This window comes from Vidua macroura, chromosome 2 (genome assembly GCF_024509145.1).
Source record: "Vidua macroura isolate BioBank_ID:100142 chromosome 2, ASM2450914v1, whole genome shotgun sequence".
Taxonomy (NCBI): domain Eukaryota; kingdom Metazoa; phylum Chordata; class Aves; order Passeriformes; family Viduidae; genus Vidua; species Vidua macroura.
In genome coordinates, this window is record NC_071572.1 from 48,148,431 (window position 1) to 48,175,535 (window position 27,105).

General features: G+C 35.5%; 1 protein-coding gene across 2 annotated transcripts in view; it reads right to left on the reverse strand.

The window, feature by feature from the left end:
* Window positions 1–1,450: 1,450 nt before the first annotated feature.
* The window catches only part of NDFIP2 (Nedd4 family interacting protein 2), a 45,283-nt gene continuing 19,628 nt past the window's right edge, over window positions 1,451–27,105 (reverse strand). Inside the window, exons 3-9 of one of the 2 annotated variants that reach the window (XM_053971715.1) lie at window positions 26,633–26,760; window positions 22,881–22,940; window positions 19,743–19,830; window positions 11,300–11,424; window positions 8,262–8,328; window positions 4,865–4,970; window positions 1,451–2,997 (exon numbers count right to left, since the gene is read on the reverse strand). In XM_053971715.1, coding sequence (XP_053827690.1) covers window positions 4,867–4,970; window positions 8,262–8,328; window positions 11,300–11,424; window positions 19,743–19,830; window positions 22,881–22,940; window positions 26,633–26,760 — 572 coding nt within the window. In that variant the 3' untranslated portion in view covers window positions 1,451–2,997; window positions 4,865–4,866. The remainder of the gene's footprint in view (window positions 2,998–4,864; window positions 4,971–8,261; window positions 8,329–11,299; window positions 11,425–19,742; window positions 19,831–22,880; window positions 22,941–26,632; window positions 26,761–27,105) is intronic. The other variant, XM_053971716.1, reaches the window with a different exon arrangement.

Genomic DNA, 27,105 nt, shown 5'->3' on the forward strand with positions numbered 1-27,105 from the left:
AGAGTTGAGTCCATGACATTATAAAGAAAAAAGATAAGGATCTCTGGAGGGTGGAAAAGAACATACACTGGAGAAACAATAGCCTGGACTCTGCTGTTTCTGGGTAGCTGTGCACATGTTAACCATGTTTTAGCATGATCAGGAATATTGTTTTACCTTAGTGAGAGATATTTACTTCCATATCAGAAATGATTCATCTTCTCTTCAAAAGTCCAGGAAGCTATCTATAGTCATTTCATGACATGAATGTTTTTTGCTCAAGTGAACAATGTAAGCAACCACACAGGAAGGACTAATGCAGAGTATTTTGGGAAAACATTCTCAAAAGTAGAAGAGAGATTAAAAGCTTTCTGATGTTATGATAACACACAAATAAAGCCACTTTTCCTCACCTGTTGTCATCATTCAAAGGGAGGGAAGCAGATACAGAAAGAACAGGGTGTTGAAATCATGTTGAAAGGTGTTGCAGGATGAGGACTGTGTCCATACCTTAGGTGAGACAGCCAAGGAAGCTTGGAGGCAATCTCTGCTCTGTAAGGGGACTGAAAGCGTGAGTGACCGATCATTTCTGAAATGTGCTAATAGAGTCCCACAGGCCACCTGAATCACATTCAAGATGTCAGTCTTCCTGTGGTGTCTATAGCAATAGAAGTAGATGACAAAACTAGAAAAATTTCAGTGCCATCTACTCAAATAAAACAGAACTTTCTCTCCTCACCTCCTCTCCTCAGCTGTTTTAGTCCCAAGCTTCAAAGCCTTATTTGAATTCATACAAAACTGTTTACAGTCAACTTCCCTGCGATACTGAAGCTTCTCCCCCACACCCCCTAAGACACAGAGCAAAGCTGGCCAGGTGTCTCTAAACCACAGAGCCAGCTGCTCCAAACCAAGCTCACAGGAAATAGCAAGGAAAATATGCAGCATTTGACACATCTGGAATAGATTGCAGAGTCTTTGAAAATACTGTCCCAGTTCCCTTCCTCCTACTGATGAGATTTCAGGCTTCCAAACTGACACATCAACTATAAAGCATTAGATAATATGTACAGTTTTAACCCTGCATATTCTTTCTGACCAAATGAGAATTTTTCTAATGTAGTACGCAAAGTATGTGTATGAAGCTTCCAATAAAATGCATGGACCAAACAGAAGTAATTCCACCAGAAGTTGCTACTTAATATGGGAAAATTGATAAAGTTGAAAAATAGTGCTAGTTGATTTTGGTAAGCACAGAAAATGAAGCAATATTGCCTGCTTTTCATGGTTGCCTTAACTCCTTATAAGAAATGTCCTCACAGTTTGTTGCCATAAAACATGAGATGAAAAGGAGCAGGGAGGATTGGCTAGTACTTATTTTGCCAAATAAATTGTCTGTAATTCCAGGTTGACACAAGTACTGCAGAGTGCATTTTTCAACATGAAGTACAAAAAAACCCAAAAAAGCATTAAGTCTTAATTAGCAAAACAAAGCAATGCTTTATTATTCGCTTCTTTTTCATCTGGACAATGAATGCAAAAGAACACAGAAACAAATAGAAGTTTAGAAGGAAATCCCAATAGGATATTGAACATAATACTTAACTTTCTTCTTTCCATAAAAAGCTGAGAAGTAGAGGTGCCCCTAAAGTTTTAGTCACTATCAGTTATGTCTCAAAGATTAGGAAAATTAAAATGTTTATATATGTATATTTTAAACATTAATTATAGATACAAAACTCAATACAGCACTAGCTTAACACAACATAAACCTCACTGTTTTTAATGTTAGTAATAAAAAAGCAGAATTCTAATTAAGAAGAAAAATGGAGGAAACTATTTGTACTTTTTTCCTCAAAGGTGCAACCAACAGCCAATGTATTTCTGCAACTGAGATTCCAGTTGTACAAAGGACAGAGATGTCTTCTCCAATTTAAAGAAGAAGCATAAATTTCACAAACTTTAAAAGAAACTACATGTGCATGAACTGTAGACAGTACCCATTAAAGAGATGATATTTATAAGAACATAATGGTATACCTTAAATGAATAAAGGGAGAGGTAAAACACATTTTCTATTTTCAGAGCTTTAAAATATTTTTTCCATTCATAGATTACTTCCCAAATTACCTTGCATTTAAACTTGTTTGTTCTTATGAAATGGCAATGTATTTATTCTAAACAAGCATTATAAAGTAGTTGTATGATTTTTTTGAGAAGCACTCAATGTGGATGTTCTATTTATAGTGACCTCAAGAATGCAGACCTCCAAGATTACATCTACTACTAACTAAACCTTTAATAGTCAATTAACAAAAAATATGTCTATAGCTCTAAGATTAAACAAAATTTAGAGAATATGCTGTTACAAAATATATTTTGACATATTTCCTAAGAAGCAATTAAAACAGTCATTTATGCAGAGTTATTTACAGGGGACTCAAAGTGTACCAGTTTTAGCACAAACCAGTATATTGGATTGAATTCAATAAAATATTGGCAAATATAAGTTTGTGACAAGGAATTTTGGGGTTTAGTAAACATAAAAATGGTCTATACAATCATTAGATGAATCTAAATTATATAAAAAACCTGTCTGAACTGGTTAATCTGAATCATTTAATGCATTTCATTGTACTCAGAAGTTCAAATCACCAAGTCAGTGGTACATACAAGCTGTGAAACAAGTTACCACTCAAATCTTTCAGATACAACAAGCACAGGTTAACTGAGTCTGACTGTACCTAATCTATACTTACAGATAGTTTGTTCTTATTTCAATACTATCTTTTAAACAAGCACATATACAAATGTGCTAAAACAAAAGGCAGTAATTATAAATATTTGCTAGAATGACCAGAACTGGTACTTGATCATAAGCCATCCTGTCATTCATTTTTGAAGCCATATTTTCATTAATTTGTCTTCTGGTTTTAGTAGTCTTCTATCTTATTAACTTGGAGGGTTAGAGCTCTGGAAGTTTCACACCAGCATAGGAAAGGAATGTCTGTTCGATGCAGTCTGGAGATAAAGAAAAATTGTACTTCAGTTCATCGCCATGACTCACCAGAAGCAGTGTTGCTAGGTGACCAGCAAACCTGAACTGCAAGCAAAACAGCAGCCTCCCTACCCCCATGTCAGGATGGGAGAAAATACACAAAAATTTACTGTTAGTTTGTTATGATTTCAAAAGAATGCTTGAGAATATTTCCAACTGTAGAGATGTTATTTCTTATTTACTAAAACTAATAATTAGTGTAGAGGAGTCACTTTAGAGGAGCTCACTTACCTATGCAAGAACAAGGACATTTAAATGTGTGATAGCAATTAATTTGAACTTCTTGTTTCAGTACTTAAGAACTATTCAAAAACATAATATTTATGTGTTGATCTCTCTAAACACCCCACAGACCTTATGAGCCCACAACCCACACATCTCAGTGGTGCTTACAGGTAAAGAAAAAATTCAAAGCCACTGAACTCTGATAGGACAGCTCATTAAGTTCAGCAAGTCCTGGGTGAAACTGTGTTTTGTCCCAATGTAGAATTCTCACAGCAGAAGAACAAGGAATCCCAGACTGCATTATCCTACACTTTCACTATTATCATCAAACTACAGTTCTCAAATACCATTTAGTCCTAACAACTGTTTTTAAAATAGTACTTTTAAACTTTACTGTACTGAAAGCTAACAGATATTTTCAATCAAATCTACAAATTTCAGTATTCTGAAGAGGTTACCACAACACTAAGAGAAGAAGCCATAACTAACTGTTGTAAAAAGGTAATGCTGCCATGTAGTTGCTAATTTATATTGGTCACTAAAAGGCATTATACAGCTCAGTTAATTAACTTACTGCATAATTTGGCGGAGGGGAAAAAGCACATTTAAAAGAAATATTATGCCAGAGTTACGTTAACAGATTTTTTTTCATAATCAAGTGTATATTGTATAGCACACATTCTTCATTAGCTGTTTTAAAATGTTTATTCTTGTCTATTAAAGAATGAACCAGGTTTTTTTTCCAGTGAAATAATGTCTCTGTTTTCAGGCTTCAAAAATGTGTTACAGGTTAATTCAAATTGATCCTGTGATCAATCCTGGAGAACATTTATAAAATACTTTTTTTTTTTTTACAGCAAACATAGCTTTTCAGGTATGTCAAAATAGTCTTTAAGCATTTTTAGTAAAGTGCAGAGCAATGAAAATGCTGCAATACTTATTTCTAAGCTTAAATTTATTTTGTCATGCAATTTAAATAAAAAAAGTTGAATGCAAATAAAGACCCCTGGTTTAAGTTACATAGTGAAGTCCAATAAATCCACTTAACGGATAAATAGTACTAGAAAAAAAGAGTGGCTATGTGCCAGACTGATTACTCAGCTACCTGAAGGATATATAAAGCACATTGTTGCATACACAATCATCATACTTGTACATGACTGTCTTAAGCCAGTCATGTAAAGAGAGACAATACTCAACTATTGTTTGCATGTTCAGACCCATGTCAATCAGATTTAATATGCAGGCAGATTAGTCCTTCCTTACTTGCTGACAACAGGTTGACTACAAAAGCCAGTTTTTCCAGCACAAAGGACAGTATCCTGACAGCAGCAGATACTGTTCCTTAGGAAAAACAACATCCTAATTTCTGTTGCTGAACTTCAGTTCCAGGGAAGACTGGAGGCAATGAGGTTGCATTATTTGCTTTCAAGTGAGAAACTTCACACATCTCCAAGTCCATGAAGAATATATATACAATATTCATGACAGATATTCAAAAAACATGCAACTTCTACTTCATGACAGAAGTTTGATTATCTATTTTTAATATTTTTCTTCTTCATTTTCCTGGGAAAGATAACCTCATCACTAAAAATGGCTTACCTTCAGTACAAGAAAAAAAATCTTGTTCTGTGAGCAGCTGCCATGCTTTCAGACATATTTCTGACTTTAAGATAATTAACAAAGCCTCGAAAGAACAGAAGGAGTCCTGAAAATGTAGAAAATGCACAAAATTAAGGATATTAATATAAATACAAACTACCCCACATTATTCTTATTAACATAATTTTTAAAACCTAGCCTACAAAGTAAATTGAAGTCTTTATTTGTCATTCACAAATTCAACAACTAAGTCAGCATTCATCTTGTGATACAAGGATTCAATTTTATGAAAGGTTTATCAGAAATTTTAGTGATTTTCGGTTCAAGTGTCATCTGCTAAAAAGACTGCTTGAAAATACTTACAAAGATGAAAAAAATACAGAAACATAAAAGAATCTGATTTGCAAATTCTTTTCAAATAGAACTCTTAAAATAAATGACTAGTGTGTTAGAAGAGTACCTGGTTCACAAAATGTAACTTTAGCAATATGCACAATAAATGTATTGTGAGTCAAAAGAGGAGAGAAAAAAAAAGTAGGGATTGCTCTAGCAAGAAGCCAGTAATGAATTATAGTAGATTAGTTCAGATTTTACCATCTATAAAAAAGTACCAGTCAAGAGGAGGAAGAACAATTGCCAAAGAAAATTACTCAACGTATGTCAATATTACAGTTTTTGTCAACTCCAAATTTCAAAATCTTGTACATTACCTACATTTCACTGCATTTGAAAGAATATTTCAGCTAAGAGGAAAAAGATGTACACAAGAGCCACAGAGAAGTCACATTTGCAATAATGGGACCTTGAAGATATATGCTTGTGTGAATATACACACGTGCATTAAAATTCCAAAGGTTCAAATGAAAATCTAAACTGAGGTTTTACAAGTTCAGTAAAGGATTTAATTCTTTTCTTGCACTTTTCCTTCCTGGATGAGCCCATGATTTTCTCCAATTATCAATTCCTCTCTAAATAATTTTTGTTTATGATTTTTTTTTACTTTCCTTTTCCAAACTAAAGCTTCCTTAGGACATGCATACATGCAATCAAAAAAAAAAAAAAAAATTTACAACAGAACTCTGCTAACCAGTGGAACTTCACCTAAGCTGGACACATTTCTGTGACTAAGGTTAATTCTGCATAGAGAAGAAAGCAGTAAGATCTTGACTGCAAGTCTGCCACAAAACCTGCAACCCAGAAGCTACCAGAGGTACTCCCCCTTTCAACTGAAAAGAAGCTGAAACAGCAAAATGAGGGCAGGCAGCTTTTTAGGTGTTTGATTGAATATTTTCTGCATTATACATGTTGGAAAATCAGTCCAAGCTCAACCCATATTTTACATTTCTCTGTTAAGGGAAAAAAGAAAAAGCACCCCACTTTCCATTGTGTTCCTCAATAAGAAACACTGGCTAGCATTTAAATTTAAAATTTAGAATTGTGTCTCTCCAATTTTTTCACTGATACATGACAGCTCTTTGGAAGTAGACCACTTTGCTTTTCCGTGACGCACAAGCAGATTTTTCCAGATGTTGAAAGAAGGAAAGTGAGCAGACACAGATCAATGAATACCAGAAGAGAGGAGATGGTAGTAGGTGGGCTGAAGGATGTCAAAGGGCTATGCAAAAAAAGACTCCAACTTATTCACTTCTGGAGAGATGCTGGACATACTACTTTGTGTGCTCTAACAAAAGGTTATCCAAAACAACAAAACACAGATCTGGTAGGCAGTGTTCCCATGACATGATAATACTCCTCCATGTCCTGCTAAGTAGCTTTTTTAGGTAGACGCCTCCTATGGTGTTCTAGCAATACCATAAAGCCACTTCATCAGTTTAAAAATATTGTTGGCATACTTCATGTAAAACATACATAAGTCAAGGGAATGCTGACTGCCAGATGCACACTGTATGCCTCAGAGTGCTTTTTATTCCAAGGCATATTATAAACTTGTGATTTAAAGAAAAAATTAAAAATCCTCAAACACTTCAGACCAAAAATAAGTCTTTCCCAAATTAAAGTGAGCTACTTCCTTAATATGTGCAAAAGACTAGTAAAAAGAAAAGTGACAGCTATTTCCATAGACATGCAGGGGCCAAGGGAGTGCTAGGGAAAGAACACTGTTTTCATCCTAATGAAAAAAGGTGTCAAACCTCAATTTCAGGCACCACAGGCCTTGGTTTTAATTAAAGACTTATCTGGAGATGTTTGTGTCTGCAAAGAGATTTCACTTCAATGTCTGCTTGTGCCTGCAAAGAGTCATTTCACCTAGTTCAATACAATAACCTCAAACAATATGAAAACATTCAAGGGACCAACGCTGTGAGCTGTTAAACATTTGCAGGTTTTATGTATTTCAAGCAACCAAGTGCACAATAGCAGAGCAAGGTGGGCATTAAAAAGTCTGATGAATGCCCTTGAACACTACTAAAAGGCAGATAGAGAAATTTTAGGTAATGTTGTTTAAGCCTTTTAGCATTACATGCAAGATAAATAGTGAGTCACAGTGAAGATCTCAGAATTGATCTTTTTTCTTAACTTACTCAACACTTCATTCTAACATTTGCTGTTAGCCACTTGAATCAATTGACTCAAAGGGAAGAGTGCCACCTACTGAACCAGCAACAGTTTACCATGCTTCCAGAGCTGGAAACAGAAATTAAAATGCATAGCAGCACTCACTTCTATAAAAGAAAATCACTCCAGATTCCATATTCAAATTACAAAATCCACAGTTAGAGGAAAGTTATAGTGGTTGGGCTTTGGTATACCTTCATTAAAAACAAACAGAAGTGCAGAAATTTATGTGCATAGGACTTTAAATAAGGGCAGACAGAGCTCTTAAGAGAAAGCTGACATCATGGACCACTGTGATCAGCAAGCATGAAGCCATTCTCTCATCCTACTGAGCAACTGCTGATGCAGTTTGCATTTCAAAGGACTCAAAAAGGACATTTTGTGACCTGTGCACAAGACAGCAGACTCCACCTTCCTGGGTTCAGTCACATTTCTTAAAATTTAATACTTGACATATAGGTTTATACATGTAGATACTACTTATCACATAAGGCCAAAGTTTCATTACACAGTTCTGCACCTCTAGATCAGTAGAAGCAGCTTAAAAAGCACAAGTAACAAGTCTCAGTTTTACACATAATCCCTTATGCAGAACAAAAATTTTTGAGCTGAAGGGTATTTGAATAGTCCACAGTTCAGACAATAACACCACTATGGCAACCAATAACCTCGTGAATATTATGGAAATAAAAACAACACACAAAACTATCAACAGCTAAGGAAAAGCACATAGCTAAACATGTTACTAAACTCTTATTTACAATTTTATGATTCATTGTTGAGTACTTCCACATCAAAACAAATTAATCCAACTGCCACTTACCAAGTACGAGAAATATCCACCAAAGCCAGTACTGTCCATTGAAATATCCAGTAAAATAATCTGAAAACTGAAATTCATACACAAGGCTTAGCTGCAGTAAGATAGATGACAAAGACAAATTTAATGCACTATGCAAATAGAGAAAGCATGGAGAAAAGGCAAGTTAAAATAAAATTAATGTATAAATCTCTAAAAAATATGTGTGTGTGTACCCATGTAAAATATATATGTCTATATGAAAACACCCTTGTATTACTTTCCAGTAATCTGACATTTTTTATTATAACGAATCACCACTTGTTGATTTTCCCCTTTTCCCCCCAGTGCCTGCCATCCCAAACACATTACAGCAGCCTGCTGCTTTAGATATTAACACGAAAAGCCACATTAGTTTAATCTTATCAGACAGGGATGTTCTGCTGACCCTACAAAAGAAGAGCTTTTGACCTTCTGTATACCCCCTACTGTTAATCGCTGCCATGAATACCAGCCCCATAAAGACCTCCAACTCATTAAAGTCTTTTCATTTTCAAACCAGCATTCAGTTCCTACTAGTGAGCTGAACCCAACTAAATGAACCTTGAAGTGCCATTTCAACTGTTCCTTCGAGTGACCATGGCAGACAGTTTTGTCCTCCCTGTGATGTGGGAGGCAGCTGGAGGGCAGGGTGTGATCGTACTGGAGACAGGTATCTGCGCCTTTACCAGACTCCAGACTTCATGCTTCACTGATAAAAAGGCTAATCAAATGTCTCCAAAACCCCCACAAAAAGTAGGTAGATGGGAAGATGACTGAAATGTTGCCAGAAGGAGTAAAATTATCTACTCAGCAGCTCTGCACACTTTCCATACACTTCCACTCTGCGATCATTCATTATGTTTACTGCATCCTGACTTTCATGCTTAGTGCTTCCTACTTGCCCTTTCTAGGACATTTCAGTGTATCAACCAAGAAGTAATGGGGAAAAAAAAAAAAAACAAACCTGAACAAACAAAAGAACCCTCCCAAAACAACAAAACAAAGAAACCCAAACAAAAAAAACTCCAACCAAACAAAAGATACTGGGCCACATATGCAACCAGATGAAAATCTAAGACATATAAAGAACTGTAGATAAAGATGGCTTTTTTTCTTCAATTAATCCATATGTTTGCTCCAAAATAAAGCCAGATTATGTGAACTCTCTGAGAGTTTAATCTTATATGAGTATATAAGAGTATACTTATATAAGAGAATGAATATTCATTTCTATCATCAATCAAAGAAAAAAATAGCAAGAAACAGAACTGCTAAGTTGAACTAAAGAATTGGTATTTTCATTATCTATATATAAATACTCAATTCCTAGGATTTTGACAGCACAGTGATATTGATCCCATCTCACTTGTTAGTCAGTATTTTCAATTCTCTAAACATTACACATGTGTGCATATAAATATATATCTATATACACACACAAATATATCAAAATACTTTTCCAATAGTTACAATCACATTTAATTGGAAAGAAGATTTACCAAATACCAACAATCAAATACTTGCCCATGTGCATTAGTCTCCTCTCCTACTCCCCTAGGGCAGAATCAGCCATGGCTGCAGAATTTCCCCAATAGTAAAATTGTGCTTCTATTACCCCTACCCTTCCTTCTCCCTAGTAAAAACTGATACAGATCAAGCATGCATGAATTCAGGCTGTTTAGACACTAAAAAGTTTTGTACTACTGACCCTGAGTGAAAAAGGGTGACACAAACCTTTGGAAGAGCTTGAAAGAAAGGAAAAGAACAATTTGGTGCACACAGGCCTGCTTGTGTGTCACCATTAAAATGACAGTCAACGTACACCTCACAAGCTTTCTGCTCTTATCTCTGGGAAGAAAGACAATAGAGGAACATGATGATCTTCATTATGAGAACCCCCACCCCTGAGGTCTTGGAATTGGACAGCTCTAATATTTTTGAATTAGTAATGCATTGCATACAATAATTTAATTATAGTCTAGAACACAGTAATTCTACAAGGAAGTTTAGCATGTATTAATTTTTATATTTGTTTTGAGCACATTTTCCAGCAGAGAGGAATAATAAAACTGACATAAAGAGCAATTTCTGCCCTCTGTTCAGTATGCCTTAAGGGAAGCTGAAAATATCCCAAACAAATGCATAGTTGAAAAATGTATGTCTTCTCTCTCCATTGAGATAAATTCCATCTCTGCCTCTGAATTCCAACAAATACACCAGAATCACATATGGTCCAGCAGCATTTTCCTGCTCTGAATGAGCAAAAAGTAGATTTAAAAAAAAGCTCTAAGAAGCATACCGTACATGTCCAGAAAGGACCATGCAATCTTTCAACAATCTTTTTACTATCATGCTAAGACAAAATCAAGTTACTAACACACACAGAGGGAAAAAAACATTTAAAAAAGGTCACTGATGGCAGAACATGAAAGATATCTAAGTTACCCAGGATCTTTTTCTTCATTAAAAGGGACAGGATTTTAAATGCTGTGTCTCACAGATAAGCAGAATTAAAGTTCAGAAAGCAGCATTATATTTCATCTAGCATCCACTTAGCTAAGTAACTTGCATTTGGCTAATGTGCCTTTTGGAAAAGTATCTAGTTTTGCAATGAAAACATCAAGAATCAAGCATTTAAGATGGTAAAAATGTGACTAACTCCATGTTTAAGTTGGACTTGATCCCATATGTATCTTACAAGGAACAAAAGAATCAAATACAAGGAATAAATGCTTTCTTATATTCCCTTCCCAACAGGCTAAGACATTTATAAATCTTTTATACATGACACTATAATACCAGTGATATTTTAGGTACTTGCTCCACTTCTGCAGACTTTTAAATACTTGTACAAGGAATGAGTCATTCAGCATTTATTTTAGTGGAAATGTGAACATCAAATGCTATATGAGGTAAGAAAAGAAAAAAAATACTGTTTTTCAATTCCCTTATTATATCCTTGAATAACTTGTTATGCGTTTGTTCTACACAATCTGTCCAGTGTGAATCAAGAAACATACCCGTACAATGAGAATCCATTTGATCAGGGAGAGACCAAATCCACAGATTGCACCATACCTTCCAGCTATGGTATTTGTTATACAGAAGGATAAACAAAATCCAATCCAGTTGAAAATAAATGCCACTATAAAATAAAAGAAACAGTAGCTTCTGTTAATCTGTATAGCTAAGCAAACAGACTTAACAGTAATTTCACTTTTAAACTACTAAGGACACGCTTACACAGTCAGTTAATTCTCTTCCGGTAATTCAGGCTTTCAGAGATTGACTTTGAACCCAGACATTCCCCATGGTATAGTCACTTAGTGACAAAGCAAATGGTAAACAGGCTGGAACCTACTACTTTACACAAGAGAAAATTCCAACATAAAACAAAGTATTATACTGCAATAGACACCTAACCAGATTATACTGGATGAGGAAAGTAAATTCACAAAAAGGACTAAAACATACAAGATTTGGATTAAAACAAAGATCAAATACCCTTTCTACACTTTTATAACCAAAAATATAGTTATAGGCACACATACGTGCATGTATCAAGGCTGCATATTCAGCTTTATCCAGTTTGGATTGAGCAGAATAAAAGCATTCACTCTTGCTCCAAAAACTTAGTGTAGATATGAAGGTAAGTTGAGAAGCTGATGTTGCATGGGTCTCTTTTAGATCTATATTTATAAGACAAAAGAAGCCTTGGAAGCTTTATACAGAAGTTAAAATATCAATGAACAAAAAGGACATTAAGCATAACTTCCACTGTTGCTTCAGTTAACACTTTTACACAGCCCCCAGTTTAACAAATTAAAGTTTCATATCTGCATATGTACTTGGCAATCAGCACCATCTGTATTGACATCAGGTTGCATGCATTACATCCGAGTGTGAGAATTCACAATTAGGGGAATGGCCCAGCTTGGGAATCAGTGAGGGCATCCAAAATGAAAACCACCAAACAGAAGAGCTGCAGAAACTGGTAGAAGGTAACCCAGGAATTCTGGAGAGAACATGACAGTGGAAAATTGAAAACATCCACAGTAAACACAAGAATCACAGAGGAGGGAAAGAGGAATGGAAGAGGGGCAGAGGGGAACAAAACCCCTGCCTACAATTCCTTAATGTTTTAAATCCCAAACTTAGCTACATAAAATTCAGACATTAAATTGTCAGAGGAAAAATGAGTCTGTCTCTTCAGTTAAAGTTTGAACACACAACTAGGAACAGAAAATTGCTCAAAAGTTTAATTAAAACATTTTGAAATACTATCTATAAAAACCCACTATTTTTGTACTTTAAAACCTTCTTACAATTCTTCCAATAATCTACATGAAGATGCAATGATATGCTCACAAATGCAAAATTAAGTCTGTAAAATTGCAGCAGGATTCCATGAACTTTAGACACACTGAAGTTCCAAAAGTTTTGGAAGGCTTCCCATCAAAATAGTCATTTAGTACAAGTGGGAAAACATCTTGCATTGGTCAAAGACATGGGTAACAGATGGTGGCAACAAGAATTCTTACTTTTATAGAAATTACTGATCTAAAAGGACCCCAAAAAACAAAATTAAAGAAATCCCCACAAGTTTGAACAGATGCTGATCCAAACTGGCATATGCAGAGGAAACAAACAAAACCAATCCAACCCCCACTAAAAAACAACCCTACGGAACAACATTGTGACCCTGAACATTTACCATCCTTCCCAGACACATTTACATTTGAGAGAGCCTAGATAAACTGCTTTGATTTCCCTATTTTAAACAAGCTCTCCAAACCCACCATCCTTTAGCAGTAACAGATTTCAAAACCTCCTTATTCAATGCATTCTCTGATCCTGCCTCAGTGTAAGAGCTCACTGCTCTTTCTCCCCACTACTCAAGCTACTAAGGGTGACTTTGATTATGGTTAGGTATACCTAAAGACAGGTATCTCACAAAGGACACAAGATTCACATGTTTCTAATGGTCTATGAGGACTAGAGAAATTCTCAGAATATGTACAATTTTAATAGATATATATTTTTTTTAATTACCTCAACTTATTTGTAAATGCATTATAAAAACTAGAGATTTCCCAATCATAAATACAAGAGAGGAAAAATTAGCTTTTATAATTAAAGAGGACCACTGACAATTTTACCCTACTTTCAACTTGAACTAAAGGAATATTCAAAATAGAATACATAAGTCACTGCATAAGTATTTGATGAATATTTAACATCAAGGTATTTACCAACTCTGGAAAGTAAAGGCATCAGTATTGTTCCAATCTTATTCACAGTAAGGGTTTTTTCTCTCTAATCAGTCTGCTGTTAAGTTACATAAGCAGCTAATACAAGCAGGAAAGTCATAAACCTTATAAAAGTTGTAAACTATGCAAGTTCACACATTCCAATAAAACTGAAGTACATACAGAAGAAAAATCTCATTATTTAATTTTTTATCTGCAACCATCTGCTAGAAAACTTGAACAGTGAGGACCTAATCAAAAATCTGTGTCTTCAGCAGCACAAAGAACATGTTACTTCCACCACTCTAAAACACAGGTAATCAGGGAGATTCTCCCAACACTGCCTTGATGTTGCATCATTAAGAAGGGCAACAATAATGTCTACATGTTTTCCATCTTTCCATTACTACTCTCTTACATCCCATGTTCTGCTACTACTGTGAAAATCATTCTCCTTGTCTCATTCTGGTTACAAAATAAATACTTGCTTTCAGAAATGCATCTTCTGAGCAGACTGCAATTCCTTCCAATTGCTTTTCTACATCAAGATCAGACTCATTTGCCCATCTGTATATCTTTTTCCATCATGTGCATCCATGTGTATCTTCTGTCAGCCATGCAAGCTCTGAGCTTTACAGCTTACACTGCATCTGGTAAGAGTTACTGCAGTTAATTCCTGTATAATTCCTGTCTCAACTTATTATTGCAATGAAAGTCCTTCATAATTTTCATCCCTATGTTGTCATAGATAAGCCACAATACAAGCTCCCCCATCAAGCTGAGGGAGAAAATAGACCGGTGAGGGGAGTGACCAGTAAAAGGAATTATGCACTAATTTCTCTAGAATTAAAACTTCCTTCCCTATCTACTAGAGACAACTAAGTTGTTGTCCTTGCTTGTACATACAAATGCTATCCTCCACTATTTTTCTGCATCCACTTACTTTGTGAAATGTAAATGACACTGCTCAGCTGTTCAAGAGATGACCTCATCCATGATACAACATCAGCTTCCATGACATTCCTGCACAGACCATGTACTTGCCATGACACTAATAACGTGCTATCATAAGGAAAGCCATTCCTAAAACTGAGGGGGAAAAATCTGGTGAGCTGCTACAACCACATCATGACCCTAAAAAAGAATTCTTAACTTCTGCTTTCCCATTTTCTTCACACAGCCAGATTCTGTGTGCATCCTGTAGATCTCCACTGCCAATCAAACCACTGTGCAAGAATTGTTTTCTATCCCAAAAGTGATTACATGTCTACTTGAGCCCAACTTTCAATTACCGTCAACTTTTCATTAACACATTTCAGACATTTAGACTAAACTCATGCTGACTGCACTGGCATAATGATTTCAGTATCTACTTTTAATACTCTAGCACCATTCAGAGAAGTGGGACTGATAAAAGTACGGTTTTTGAATTTTATAATTACTGAGGTGATTACAAGAGGAAAAAAGTCCATATAAATGTAATTCACATAGGAAGAATATAAGCTTTAGCATTATCTACTCATGACAACAACTATATGGGTCATAATGACCCACATAAGAAATGGGTTTTTGGGAGGAGGAGGGCTGGACTAAAGGTCCTTTTTAATAAAGAGTGTTTGTGATCCGATGCAGTCCTTACATTTATGCTGTATTTCTCCTTAAGGTTTTCAGTAAAATAACCCCAACCAAAACACAGAGTACAAGACTTTTGAGTTGTACATATTGAAATACATCAGATTAAACAATAATGACAAGCACATTACATTGTGATTTTTCCTCAGCTGCTCCAGCACTTCACCTGCTGATCTTTTTTACTTAGCTTTCCACAACTACACATTAATCACTTGCTTTAAGTTTTTAAGTATCATGAAAAGAAGCCAGTTAAACTGATCTGAAGCTTTGTGTTCCAAATTTTAACCATGACTCAAGCCTGTAAAAAGATTATAATGGCAACTACATATAAAAAAAAAGCAACTTATGCTCAGTTATAGCCTTTACTCCACAATTTGTTCGTTCATTTACTTACTATTTTAATATATAGTAAGCACCAAAGAGCTTAATGCTTTATACCTGGCCTAGACTTACTAAGCATACTGCAATAATAAATAATCCTCTCCAGGTCTTCATGCCACTAGGAATTGTTCTTCCTACTCCTGCATACAATTTGTTTCATTCTTTAACTGGGATATATATCTCTGCTCCATCCTGAGGGTTCACTTACAGACTGATGATGATCACCAGAAATGTTGGCTGTCAGCTCCCACAGAAAACAGATATTTTTTTTTCCTTAGTGATTAATGTTCAGAAACACTCTTTGGCAATTTATTCCTACTTCTTCATTACTCTTGTTGCTATGTTTTTCTTACTACCCAACTAGAAGCTTCCTCATTCAAATTGTTTTGTATTATATCTAATGCATACAGAAAAAAATATGTAAGCAAAATTGTTTCTACAGTAAGAAAGAAGTTAGGTGACTGTGTATAAAGGTCAGTCAGCCTCCCCTAATAACCAGAGAGAAATAAGAACTCAAAACAGTTTATCTCCCAACATTTAAAATTTTAATGCAGTAACTTCCCCTCAGCTTCTCTTACATGACTAAAGGAAACCTGCATAACATTTGTGATATAGACATACAGAAGTCAGGTTTCTTAAAGTTACACAGAGGAAGCCTCCCATGGGAACTTCAACCATGCTTACCATTCCTCAGGATGCATACACAAGGAGACTGTGCTCACCCTTAGCTTGTGCTACAACTCTGTCTCCCAGCTTGGGTCCCCTTGAAACCCTGAAGTATGTATCCCAGCTTGTGTGCAGTTTATTGACTGCTTGAGACACTTAACAGTTTTGAAAACTGTGTGAACCTTCATTTACAAAACTTTGTTATGGTTATTTTCTGTTCCAGTATAGTGTCCAGGACACTATGTACATTTATATTTCCCTGTAAAACCAGATTTTATTGCTGTGAGTTGCATACAGAGCTTAAATAGACTAGATGTTCAAAAATGTCAGATTTTTGTATGAGAATTTAAGCTTTGGTTGTACTACTGAACACTTTTCTCCATTTTTATCTACTTATTAACCTATCTGTGAAGTTCAAATTCATTTTTCCTATGTTGTAGGGACAACTCAAAACTCCCTTACATGGTTTCAAATAATTCAGATAAGCTCAACAATTCCTCTTGGAGTCCACCAGAAAAAAAGGCTGGTTCTAAAGCATTCCTTAAATATAAAGGAAAACCATATAAGCCTTTTAAAAACATCCAAAAGGACCTCCTTCAGATAATGTACCAGTATGAGTTTATCAGACATAATTCAAAAGACTTCCGCTACAGGCAGATTAAGCATGAAAACCAAACCCTTTGTTCATGACAGTTACTTGCTCTATCACAATTACAGCTGTGTTCAAATTGGAAAGATACAGCTCAGAAATTCCTCTCTTTGGTTGTGCATACAAAAAAAAAAGCACTCTGAGAAACTCACTAACTTTCTCTAGCATTCTAGAAAATTTTGACCATGCTGTATAAGGCACAGCTGACTTAAAAATACAAAACAGAAAAGAACACATGAAGTGGTCTGACAGCAATTTTTTTTTTCCATGTTGCATTCATAGCAAAATGAATATATTCACATATATATTCATTTCCCTCAAAATAAGAAGCTGGCAGACACAAGTCCCGACCACTGGAGAGCAGATTATTACCTCACCAACATAATCACAGACTAAGGGCAACACCAATTTCCTGAAACATGATTTTACCATATATTGGAAATAAAATGGGCTGTTTTTCCAATTTTTTTCACCAAGTTTCTGGATCAAGCCAAAAAATCCACCTCTTCCTGCAAAGAACTTCTTTAGTGTGTATTGTCTTATTCTGTTTAGTCCTGCTAAACAGAACTAAACTTTATAGCTTAGATGGGAAACAGATCCTAATTGGCAAAGCACCTAAAACAACCAAAACCCCCGAAAAAGCAGATCTGGCCACTAGATGGCCTGGAGACAGCAATTTTGTGCAACGTGGGCAGCTACCACTAGATGGTGGCTACATATCGCTAAGTGACTGCAGTATGCAGGTAAGCTCAGTAAAAAGTTTATTTTGCTACATTTCACGTGAATAAAATGAAATTAAAGAATGATAACTTACTCCTATACTTAAAACAAAGCTAACTGCCCCCACTTCCATCCCCAAGATCTTCCAGTGCTGTACTTGACAGGGAGGAGGTAGGAGAGCACACCTGGAACAAGACATTTGTTCACTCTCCTTTCACTGGAGAACAGTTCCTGATACAGTTCTCTTACATTTTTTAACTATGTGAGGGAATTTATTTGAGTCTTTCTGTGATCTGCCACCTCTTGCAGCATTTAAAGATATCCCACTCTGGAAAAAAACCCAAAAGATAGCCTTAAGGTAAATTTCATTTTAATTGTTGCTCTCGTAAATCTACATACATCAACTTTCTGGAGACTTTTATCTCCTTATTAGACAAAAATGAATAGATGATCTACATTAAAAATATACCTTCATTATGTTAAGCTCATTTTTAATTTAATTTGCCAATTTCCTAAGAAAAACTACTAAAAACATTATTAGTCTACTACTATCTATAACTGGTTTTGTGAACTCCTCATACTATCAGCACAAACAGCAAGTAAAGATGACCCTATGTAACCAGTATCCATAATAATCAACACATTCCATTTAAACACACATTTGCATAAATACCTTACAATGTGTACACACTCATTTTATGCATTTCCTTCACAGGTAAGCAATCTTTGCAATGAAATAGTCTCAGAACAGTCATGAACAGTTATGATCTACAGAGTATTTTTGTCCAATGTGTAAGAGTACTGCTCTGTGCAGTCAGACTCAGCTAAACATCTGTTTGAAGAAAAGGCTGGCAATTTATCCAAGTACATACTTGCATGCTTGAAGGTGGATACCAGGTTCTGGGCATGCAATTTTGGACATCTGTGACTTAAAGGACTTAAGACATATTAAATCCAACAATCCCTTGGCCTCCTAGTGCAGTACTAATGAAGGCCTGAAGCAGAATTTAAAAGGAAGAACAAGTTCACAAAATAAAGGATCTAAACAGGTTAAATACAAAAAGTTATAGAAGATAGAAAAGGGAGAGGAAAATAAAGCAAAAAAAAAATAAAATCACTCTTCCCTTTGCTCCCAAGAATATACTCTTTCTATTCTCCAACCACAGAAAGAGATCAGACTACAGAACTCGCTTTGGTACTCTATAAACATCTTCACAGATTTGCTTTGTGAGGCAGACACATATATTTTTATCCCAAGATGCAAACACCGCATCATACACCAACACGAAAAAGCCTTCTCTGAAAGCATTGTAACCTGCATCTGCAACAGTTGAAGAGATTGCAAAAAAGATTACAGAAGAACTACTATGAAACCTAGGTTAAAAGACACAATGGAGACTTCAGTGGATGATCAACCAGCTTTAATCATGATGAATTCTCAGCAGAACAGATATATCCTCAACACCGAACTTCCATCCAGGTTGTCAAACATTTATTTCAGAAAGGTAAAAAACCCTCAGAAATTCCAAAGAAGCAAGTAATTGGTAGAACTAACACAGTTTCCTTGTAGAAACAGCTTCTAGTTGCTAAATCTAACTTTGCTTAATGCAGTACACAAGTTACAAGACATGCACAGTGTACACACGGTAAATGACAAAGAGCTACAGGAGGGCTGGTTGAAATCAGAGGTTACCTGAAGACAATGCATTTTTATATAACCAGTGGTTAGTTCAACCTGAAAATGAGCATGGTTGGATTTGTTCCAAAAATCAATCCATGGCTGTTTAATTCACTAGACTAACACCAGCAACTTTTATACAGCACATCATCTCTCTCAAATTTTTTCTTGTTAAAAATCAATTGCCAGATTTCTGTGATCTGGCTTTTAATTCAAGTTGGTGGTCCAACTAGAAGATGACAGAATTTCCAGTGCTAGACCTTCAAGCATTTATGATGATTTTGCTTTGTCCCCTTATCTGTGACAGATGCCACCAAAAAAAGGCAACATATTTGCTGTATCTGGAAGTGTTTATATCCGAGCACAGGCAGACAAATCTGTTCATTACAGTACATTAATGCAATTTATAACAGCTCTCTTTTATATTCCATAGGAAAAAGGTACAATTAAGATATACCTCAGTAGGTCTGGGATACAAGATAACTTACTGAAAAATGCCAACATGAAGATGCCATCATTGCCCACTCTAAGCTGATCTGCATCACTGAAATCATCCCGTGGTGGATACTCTTCTTCCTGGATTTACAGGTTAGTGATAATTTAGTGAAAAGTTTAGAATAACTATCTATAGGATAAAGTATTAATCATGTTTCTAAAGCTAGAAGAAAATTGACATTTCTGTAACATGTCCACATAAAGGAAGTTTTAAAAAAAATATTTATAACTATAAAACAAGTCTTATTTGTTGCTTATATTAACATAGCCTAAATTTTCTGTAGAAGATATGTACATACTGTCTATTCATCTTAAATGAAGCTAGAATTATTTCAGATTAGTACTTTGACAATCAAAACCAACATACATTTTTTTTAAATGTAACTATCTTGATATGTAGCCAAACTATTAAATATTTTTTTGAAAAGACATCACACAGTATGCTCTATACTTTTCCTGCTGGAAAGGTCTTCTAATAATTTCCTTAATACAAAATAAAAGTTATATAATAAGGTTACTATCTTAAAATCAAGTGCTGATGCAGTAGCACTGCACTAGCCAATTTTATAACCCACAGCAAAACATAAGCAATGCAAAGAACACCTCCAGGGTCACTAGAGGGCGCGAGCACATTAAAAGTGTTTAAAAGGCTTCTAAACTCAAAAGGCACAGCACTTGAAGTCAAACAAAAGCGAACAGAGACATCAGTCAAAACGATCCAAAAATTTCTCCCATTGAGTCAAAATGTTGGACCTTAAAATACTGAAAGTGAGAGCTGCTTTGTTTCTCAGCACTCGATTTTCAACTTGGCATGTATTATATATGCAGTTCCAGAGACAGGTGGAACATTGCTCCAGCTGTAGACTGGCAAACACAGAAGTTTTCACAGTGACAGCATTTCCTAAAGAGCCTGATGAAAACTAACACCAGTTAAACACCACTTTTATACTTAAATGAGTAACGTCAAAACAATGCAGGATGATACAAGTTAAATAATGTTGTCAGTAGCAGCAGTAAAACGGTCTAAACAGAAGCACAGGTAACATTCTTTTCCTAATTTTTCCTCCTATTACCATAATGTATTGGAACTGGCATAACAAATTTCCTATAAAAACAAATGAAATCAAGAGAGATCAAGTGAAATTCACCTGGCTGTTTCACCCACAAGCACTTACTATAGAAATAATGTTTATGACTAAAAGGGCATGAAACAAGCACAGTGATCTAAAGTTCTGTCACATGTTCCCCTTTGTCAATAGAGCAAAATAATTTACCAGGGTATGGCAATTATGTTAAAAACATGCTCAAACGACTGCTGTACCAATTCAGAGCAGTCAGTAATACCCTTAGTAATACGGCCGTGAAATTCCAGCTGTGCTCTGTATTTCAGATTAATTAACCAAGACACTGTATCAGATAACTTACTTAAAAAACACTGCTATTCACACAGACAATTCCAATGACAGCACAAAAGGCCAGCTAAACAACAATTCTAAGGGGCTATAATTCAACTCCATGTAATTTCAGGTGTTCCTAAATGATAATCCTAAGTGACTAAGAAAGCATCAGTTTGTTTAGCTCAACTTCTCTGCAGATACAAGACTGATGGAGAGGAAGGGAATGGAAAGGAAAGAAGGGCTGAAAAAGCATTAAAAAAGAGCTGCATTTGAATGTGTTTATCTCTGAAATGCATGCCATAAAACTTGCTTTTTCAAGTTGGACAAAAAAAAAAAAGCATTTTGAATTTCAATTTCACAAGGTCTACAAAACCCCACACATAATAATTTTGGACTTTTTTTAAATTGTCTGCTAACTACTGTACTTCATACTGGCATTTCCAAGACAATTAGTGAATTATGCTCCATGTAAAAGTTGCCTCGGAAAAGAGAAAATTTTGCTCAGTGACAGTAAGAAATTTAGCAGAGGCCTCTCTCTGAGGCTTACACATGTGAGAAACATAGGTCAATAAATACAGTTCAGGAATACGACAGCAGATATTTGCAAAAAGCATGGTTGTATTAAGTGTGAACACGTATTAATTTATCACACTCCATGTCAAAAAGGAAGTTGAAACTGAGTTCTCTTTACTGTCTCCAAAAACCAGCAAACAAAAATTACGAGTGTTTAAGAAATTAAATACTTAGAATACTAAGAAGCTAAATCAACCTATATCCACATCATTTAGGATTTTGAGGTTTTATGAGCAGTCCTGCAGGCAGAAAACACTAATTGATCACTGCTCAAGCCCCACTAATACTGGCTGTCTTTCACTGCTCTCACTTGATCTGGTGGGTGTCAATTGCCCTAGAGTTTCTTCAAAATATAATTGTTTGCCACCATGCATTGAGGAATGAAAATGGGCAAAGAAGAACAACTGTCCTCTACACTGATGCTTAAACACATTTTTACAAAATACTTCTGTTAGATAGTGACATTTTTATCACTGAGGTATTTTATTTATATTTTTCTTTTTAATGAGATGAATGTAACACAACACACAGAAAACCTATAAGATATGTAACACTGTTTCAGTATATCATAGATTTTTAACAAATTTAGCCAAGTTAAGGAAGATGGACAGCATTTCTTGCTTTCTAAATAAGTTGAGATCTGTAGGAACAGAAAACTTACTGCTCCTATGACCAGAGAAACATCTGAACAACAAATTATATTATCAACATAAATGGCATGTCACACAGAGTAATTTCTCTAAACAAAAGAACATCAAATGGTACAGAGCATCTATTGAAGTTTAATCTATTAAATCCCTATAAACTACAGTGCTCTCTGCAGTATTCTCCAAGAGGAAGACTATTTTTTTTCCTCAATGTTTTTTAGCTTTTTTTCAAACTGAAATCTAGCATGGCATATAAGGAGACAACAACCTTAATCAAGTAAAGAACCACTAAACTAATTTAACTCTTCCCAGTGCAATGTTTACAGAGAAAAACTTCTGAGGAAAGGGTCAAATTACTTAATAAACCCCATAAATTATACCTTCAGCATACAAACCAATAGGGAGAAATTAATAATGGGGGGGGGGGGGGGGAAGCACAATTAACCACAGAAGCATTTGTTTCCCAGCAGGAAAATTCATAGCAAAGTCTAAACTAGAGAGAACTATACCATACCTCTGGACGACTGAGGAATATTTCATCAAACAGACTCCTAGATTCCCTAAACTGGGCGTGCTAAGCATGTAAAAACAGAAAAACATAAGACAAATGCAACTGAAAAGCATTAAGTAAAAGCCATTCATTGCAACATACAAACAAAGTCATTAAACTGTTAGCAGCATTTTTGTCCATTTAAATTGCCCTTTCAAAGGCAATGAGAATTTGAAAAGAAAAAGCCAGGATAACTAATGCCATCACTATTGATGACACAGGGTTAATACAGTTTCTTGGATAAAATGAGATATCTTGGAGCATTTGAAAGGAATGCATGTTGATACACAACCTATTCCTGCAAGATAAGCTACACAAAGAATTATAAAATTATTGAAAGTTTCAGTAAATGTTATATTTGGATTTTTCATATTATCTGTTAATATAGCGCCTATGATAAAGTATTTAATATGATCACATTAAGGATCTTTTGAAGTGGCCTACATGATTTGGTGGAACAATATGAAAGCTGTGCAATAAGTGTGCTGCCCTTCCATGTCATTTTCCTCTCTTTTGGTTAATGAGTAGATTTGAACCTTCACTCCACACTTTGGAGCACACCATGAAAATGATCAGCTTCACACATCACTCAAGGTAATATAAGGACATTTAACTTTTTCCAGCTATTCACATTATTGCAGTAAAGAGGCAATATAGCCTCGTAAACAAGGAAGAAACCAGAAGCTTAGAACACAGCAGAGTTCACATTTGTAAGAACACTAATTTCATTAGCCTGAAAATAAAAACTGAAAAACCTACATGTTACATCATTTGTATATGTTTTGCAAAGTGTGTAACATGCAGGTCAGAATGTCTGCAGCTGTTGCTTGTGAAATTGAGAAAACAATTGAACTTTGCACTACTGTTACATAATTAAGTTACTTATCTGTTCTTCCATGAGTATTCGGAGCTAAATCCTTCCCCTAAAGATGGCAAACCACCACTCAAACTGTAACAAGAGCCTTCTTTCTTATTACAGCCATTTGCCACATTAAGACAGCCTTATTACACAGTCTTAGTCTATCTCAGTGTAAGTCCAGAGGTATTAAATAAGGTAGGGATTTTGTGGAAGTATCATATAGCAAGCTAATTAACACAGCAGTAATTAAAACTGCACTGGCACATAATTTTAATATTATCCACAAAGCTGAAACTCAGCTTCAGCATTTCTTACTTTTTCCCCAAATCCCAACTTTGCAACCTTAATACTGTTTCTCTAATACAGCTTGTGTGTGTGCAAGCATTTGCTTAAAAAAGAAAAAAAAGAAAAAAAAAAAAAAACAGAAGCAAACTGAGCAGAATTACTAACAAACTTGAGCTCTTCAGCAGTCAGCAAGAATGTGACTTTCAGATACACTTCTGATACTAACTTAGTACTGCCATAAGTCTAGAATCTTTTAGTCCATCTCTGCTTTGGAGGAATGATAATGTGTTCCTACTGATTTTTCATAAGTGAAATTCTTGTGGTGTCAGCATGTAGTTCTTGAATTTCAAGCTCTCCTGTATGTTCTAGCAAAGCACACTGTGAAAAAGTTTATTTTTCACTTCATCACTGCATCCAACTCTCTTGCCTCGAGATGCCTTTTCCCTCCCTTGTCTTCTTTTATCACACAGCAGCTTCTGTTCCTTTACCAGTACTACATTTTGTCCCCCCTTGGGTTCCTTTCTCCACCAATCTCAGTTAACCCTTTTCCCTGCTGTCTCTCATTTAAGTCTTTCTACTCTGTCCACACCATTGCCTTCCATTCATCCTTGCCTTTTCTTATTTTACTTAGACTCTGATCCCTGCTAGAGTTACCTCCCTGCTAAATCAAAACCAGACTTTTTTTCACACAACATCAAAGGTTCAGTGGCTCAGCCACTGTCCTTCTTTCCCCCATCCACCACTGAAGAGAGCTGAACCTAGTGGCTTTCCCCTTCCCTTCTAACCAAAGGCTTAGAATAATAAAACTGCTTCAGGGCACAACAGAAATTGCCATTTCTCAGGTCCAATGTTTTCACCAAAAGCAGTCAAGAGCAGCCATAAGGTGTATCTACTTTTAGCTCTGTAATTCTACTCTGATACAGAACATTTGAGAATGTTCTCTGGGAACAGCACATCTGAAGTCCCATTCCATCCAGAGCTATGAGCAGCCTAAGCTTTTTCATGCAAGACCATCTCCATGCATTTACAAAATCTGAAGCTGTATTTATCAACTGAGGAAACTCATTTTTCAAAAACTTGTGGTTTGACCAAAACCAGGCAGACTGCTTGAGGAAGGGCAAAAGATGTTTCTGTTACAGTGACTAAACTTGTAAGAAAGAGTAAATAAAAGTTTGAAATTACAAGAAAAAAAAATACTTGCTCTGTTTTGGAGTTTTGTTTGTTTTGCTTAGCTTTATTCTGGAAATTGGCTGAACCTCAGGCTGAGTTGTCAAGGGGTATTGCTTGTGTGCCGGAAATTTGTGCTTCATAGGGTTCTAGATGTAAGAACAAGAATCTTGCAAGAGATGCACGTCCTGTCTGCAGTGTCACAGGTACTCTACAAGCTAGGGTTTGGGTTTTTCATGCTCCAAATTTCTAATTTCAGAATAAGGGTTTCATTCAGACGAGTTTTTCAGCATAAGTTTTACTTATGTGATAAGCAGGAAGGACGGACTACAAAGAATCCATGCTCCTGTTAAAGTAGATAAAATGTGACACTGGAGATCATCCCCTCACTGCTAAAACTTGGCAAGTCAAATCTCTGTGGTTTCCTACTACATTCAGTCAAACAGCTTTGTGTGACACCATCACTGGTGATGTTACACAAACCTATGTTAATATTAGCTGTGCATACCTTAAAGTGAGTGTTGTGCACTGCAAGCACTGTGCAGCAGTCAAGGAAGGACCTGCCTCCTGCTGGGTGAGTAAAGGTTTTTTTTCCCCAGACACAAGCACACCACAGCCAGTAAGATTTTAAATGTATATCATATGTAATCACATTTGATCTCAAGGAGGAAATTTTTAGTGAAAGCACTGGAAACCTTTTTTGGGTATAGTATATCCACATTCCAAAACTTCACAGAACAGAAGAAACTTGCTTACAAAACGAACATTTACCACTAACTGCAGATACCAATCTTCTATTTTGAAGACTGTATTCTTCGTAAGATTAATTCTTACAAAACTAGAAACACTGAATATATGCCTACTAATTGTTTACCACAACTCACATAGGGGCTTTTTAAAGTACTTGGAACATTTCTTTGAACTTCAGTATTTAAGTTTCCATAGATCAAACAACAGGAACCTTTCCTTATAAAAGCTCTCTACACAATTTGGGGTCATAACTCTTCTAGACTGTTGAAATTCTCCCTTCTTCTCTAAAGGTCTTTGGTAATTCTTTTGTTTTTACCATCCAAAACAGTACACATTAGTGATAACTCTACAAAGTAATATTAGTAGGGGATACCTATATAAGAGTTGACAAAACACTGGATGAACTATTAAAACAGGCCAACATTTGGCTTTTAAAGCTATTTAGACAGCTATGTCTTTCAAAAGATTGAATATGAAGTGCTTTTTATCGTATTTACAACTAACTTACACTATCTATATAAACCTAAACATCCAAAATATTTAAATCATCAGACCACCATTATTATAGTAATGGATCATAATATGGGCCCAATTGTTATAAGTGAGTAGCCTAACATATTTCACAAAACAAACACAGCAGAACTGTACCACTTACTCGCTGGGCAACTTCAGCTGCAGCAGCTGCCATGGCTGCAGCTTTGGCCTTCTCTGCTTCATCGTACGTAGGAAGAGAGGTAGCTACACTGTATGGAGGTGGTACAGGATAAAACTCATTGTGTGTGTCTGTTCAAAATAAAGAAGTTATTTATTTTTAAAACAGAAAGATGTCAAGAATATTAACTTTCACATGCACATAATTATTTACCTTTAAAGTATATTTTTTTACAGAGGCTAAAACTGAGGATATTTGCATTTTAAGTTCTTAAAAATATTTTTAAAAGAAAAGCTTTTAACAGCTTGATAGTACTTTGAGCTGCTACCCAAAGCAGAAACCTTAACATAGATACTGGCAAGAAGTCAATAAATTCATGAAGAAAAAAATCATATTTGGTCAGTTATATCCCCAGGCATTCCAACCAAATGCTTTTTATCCAATCATACAAAAGATACACACACAAAAATCTTTTA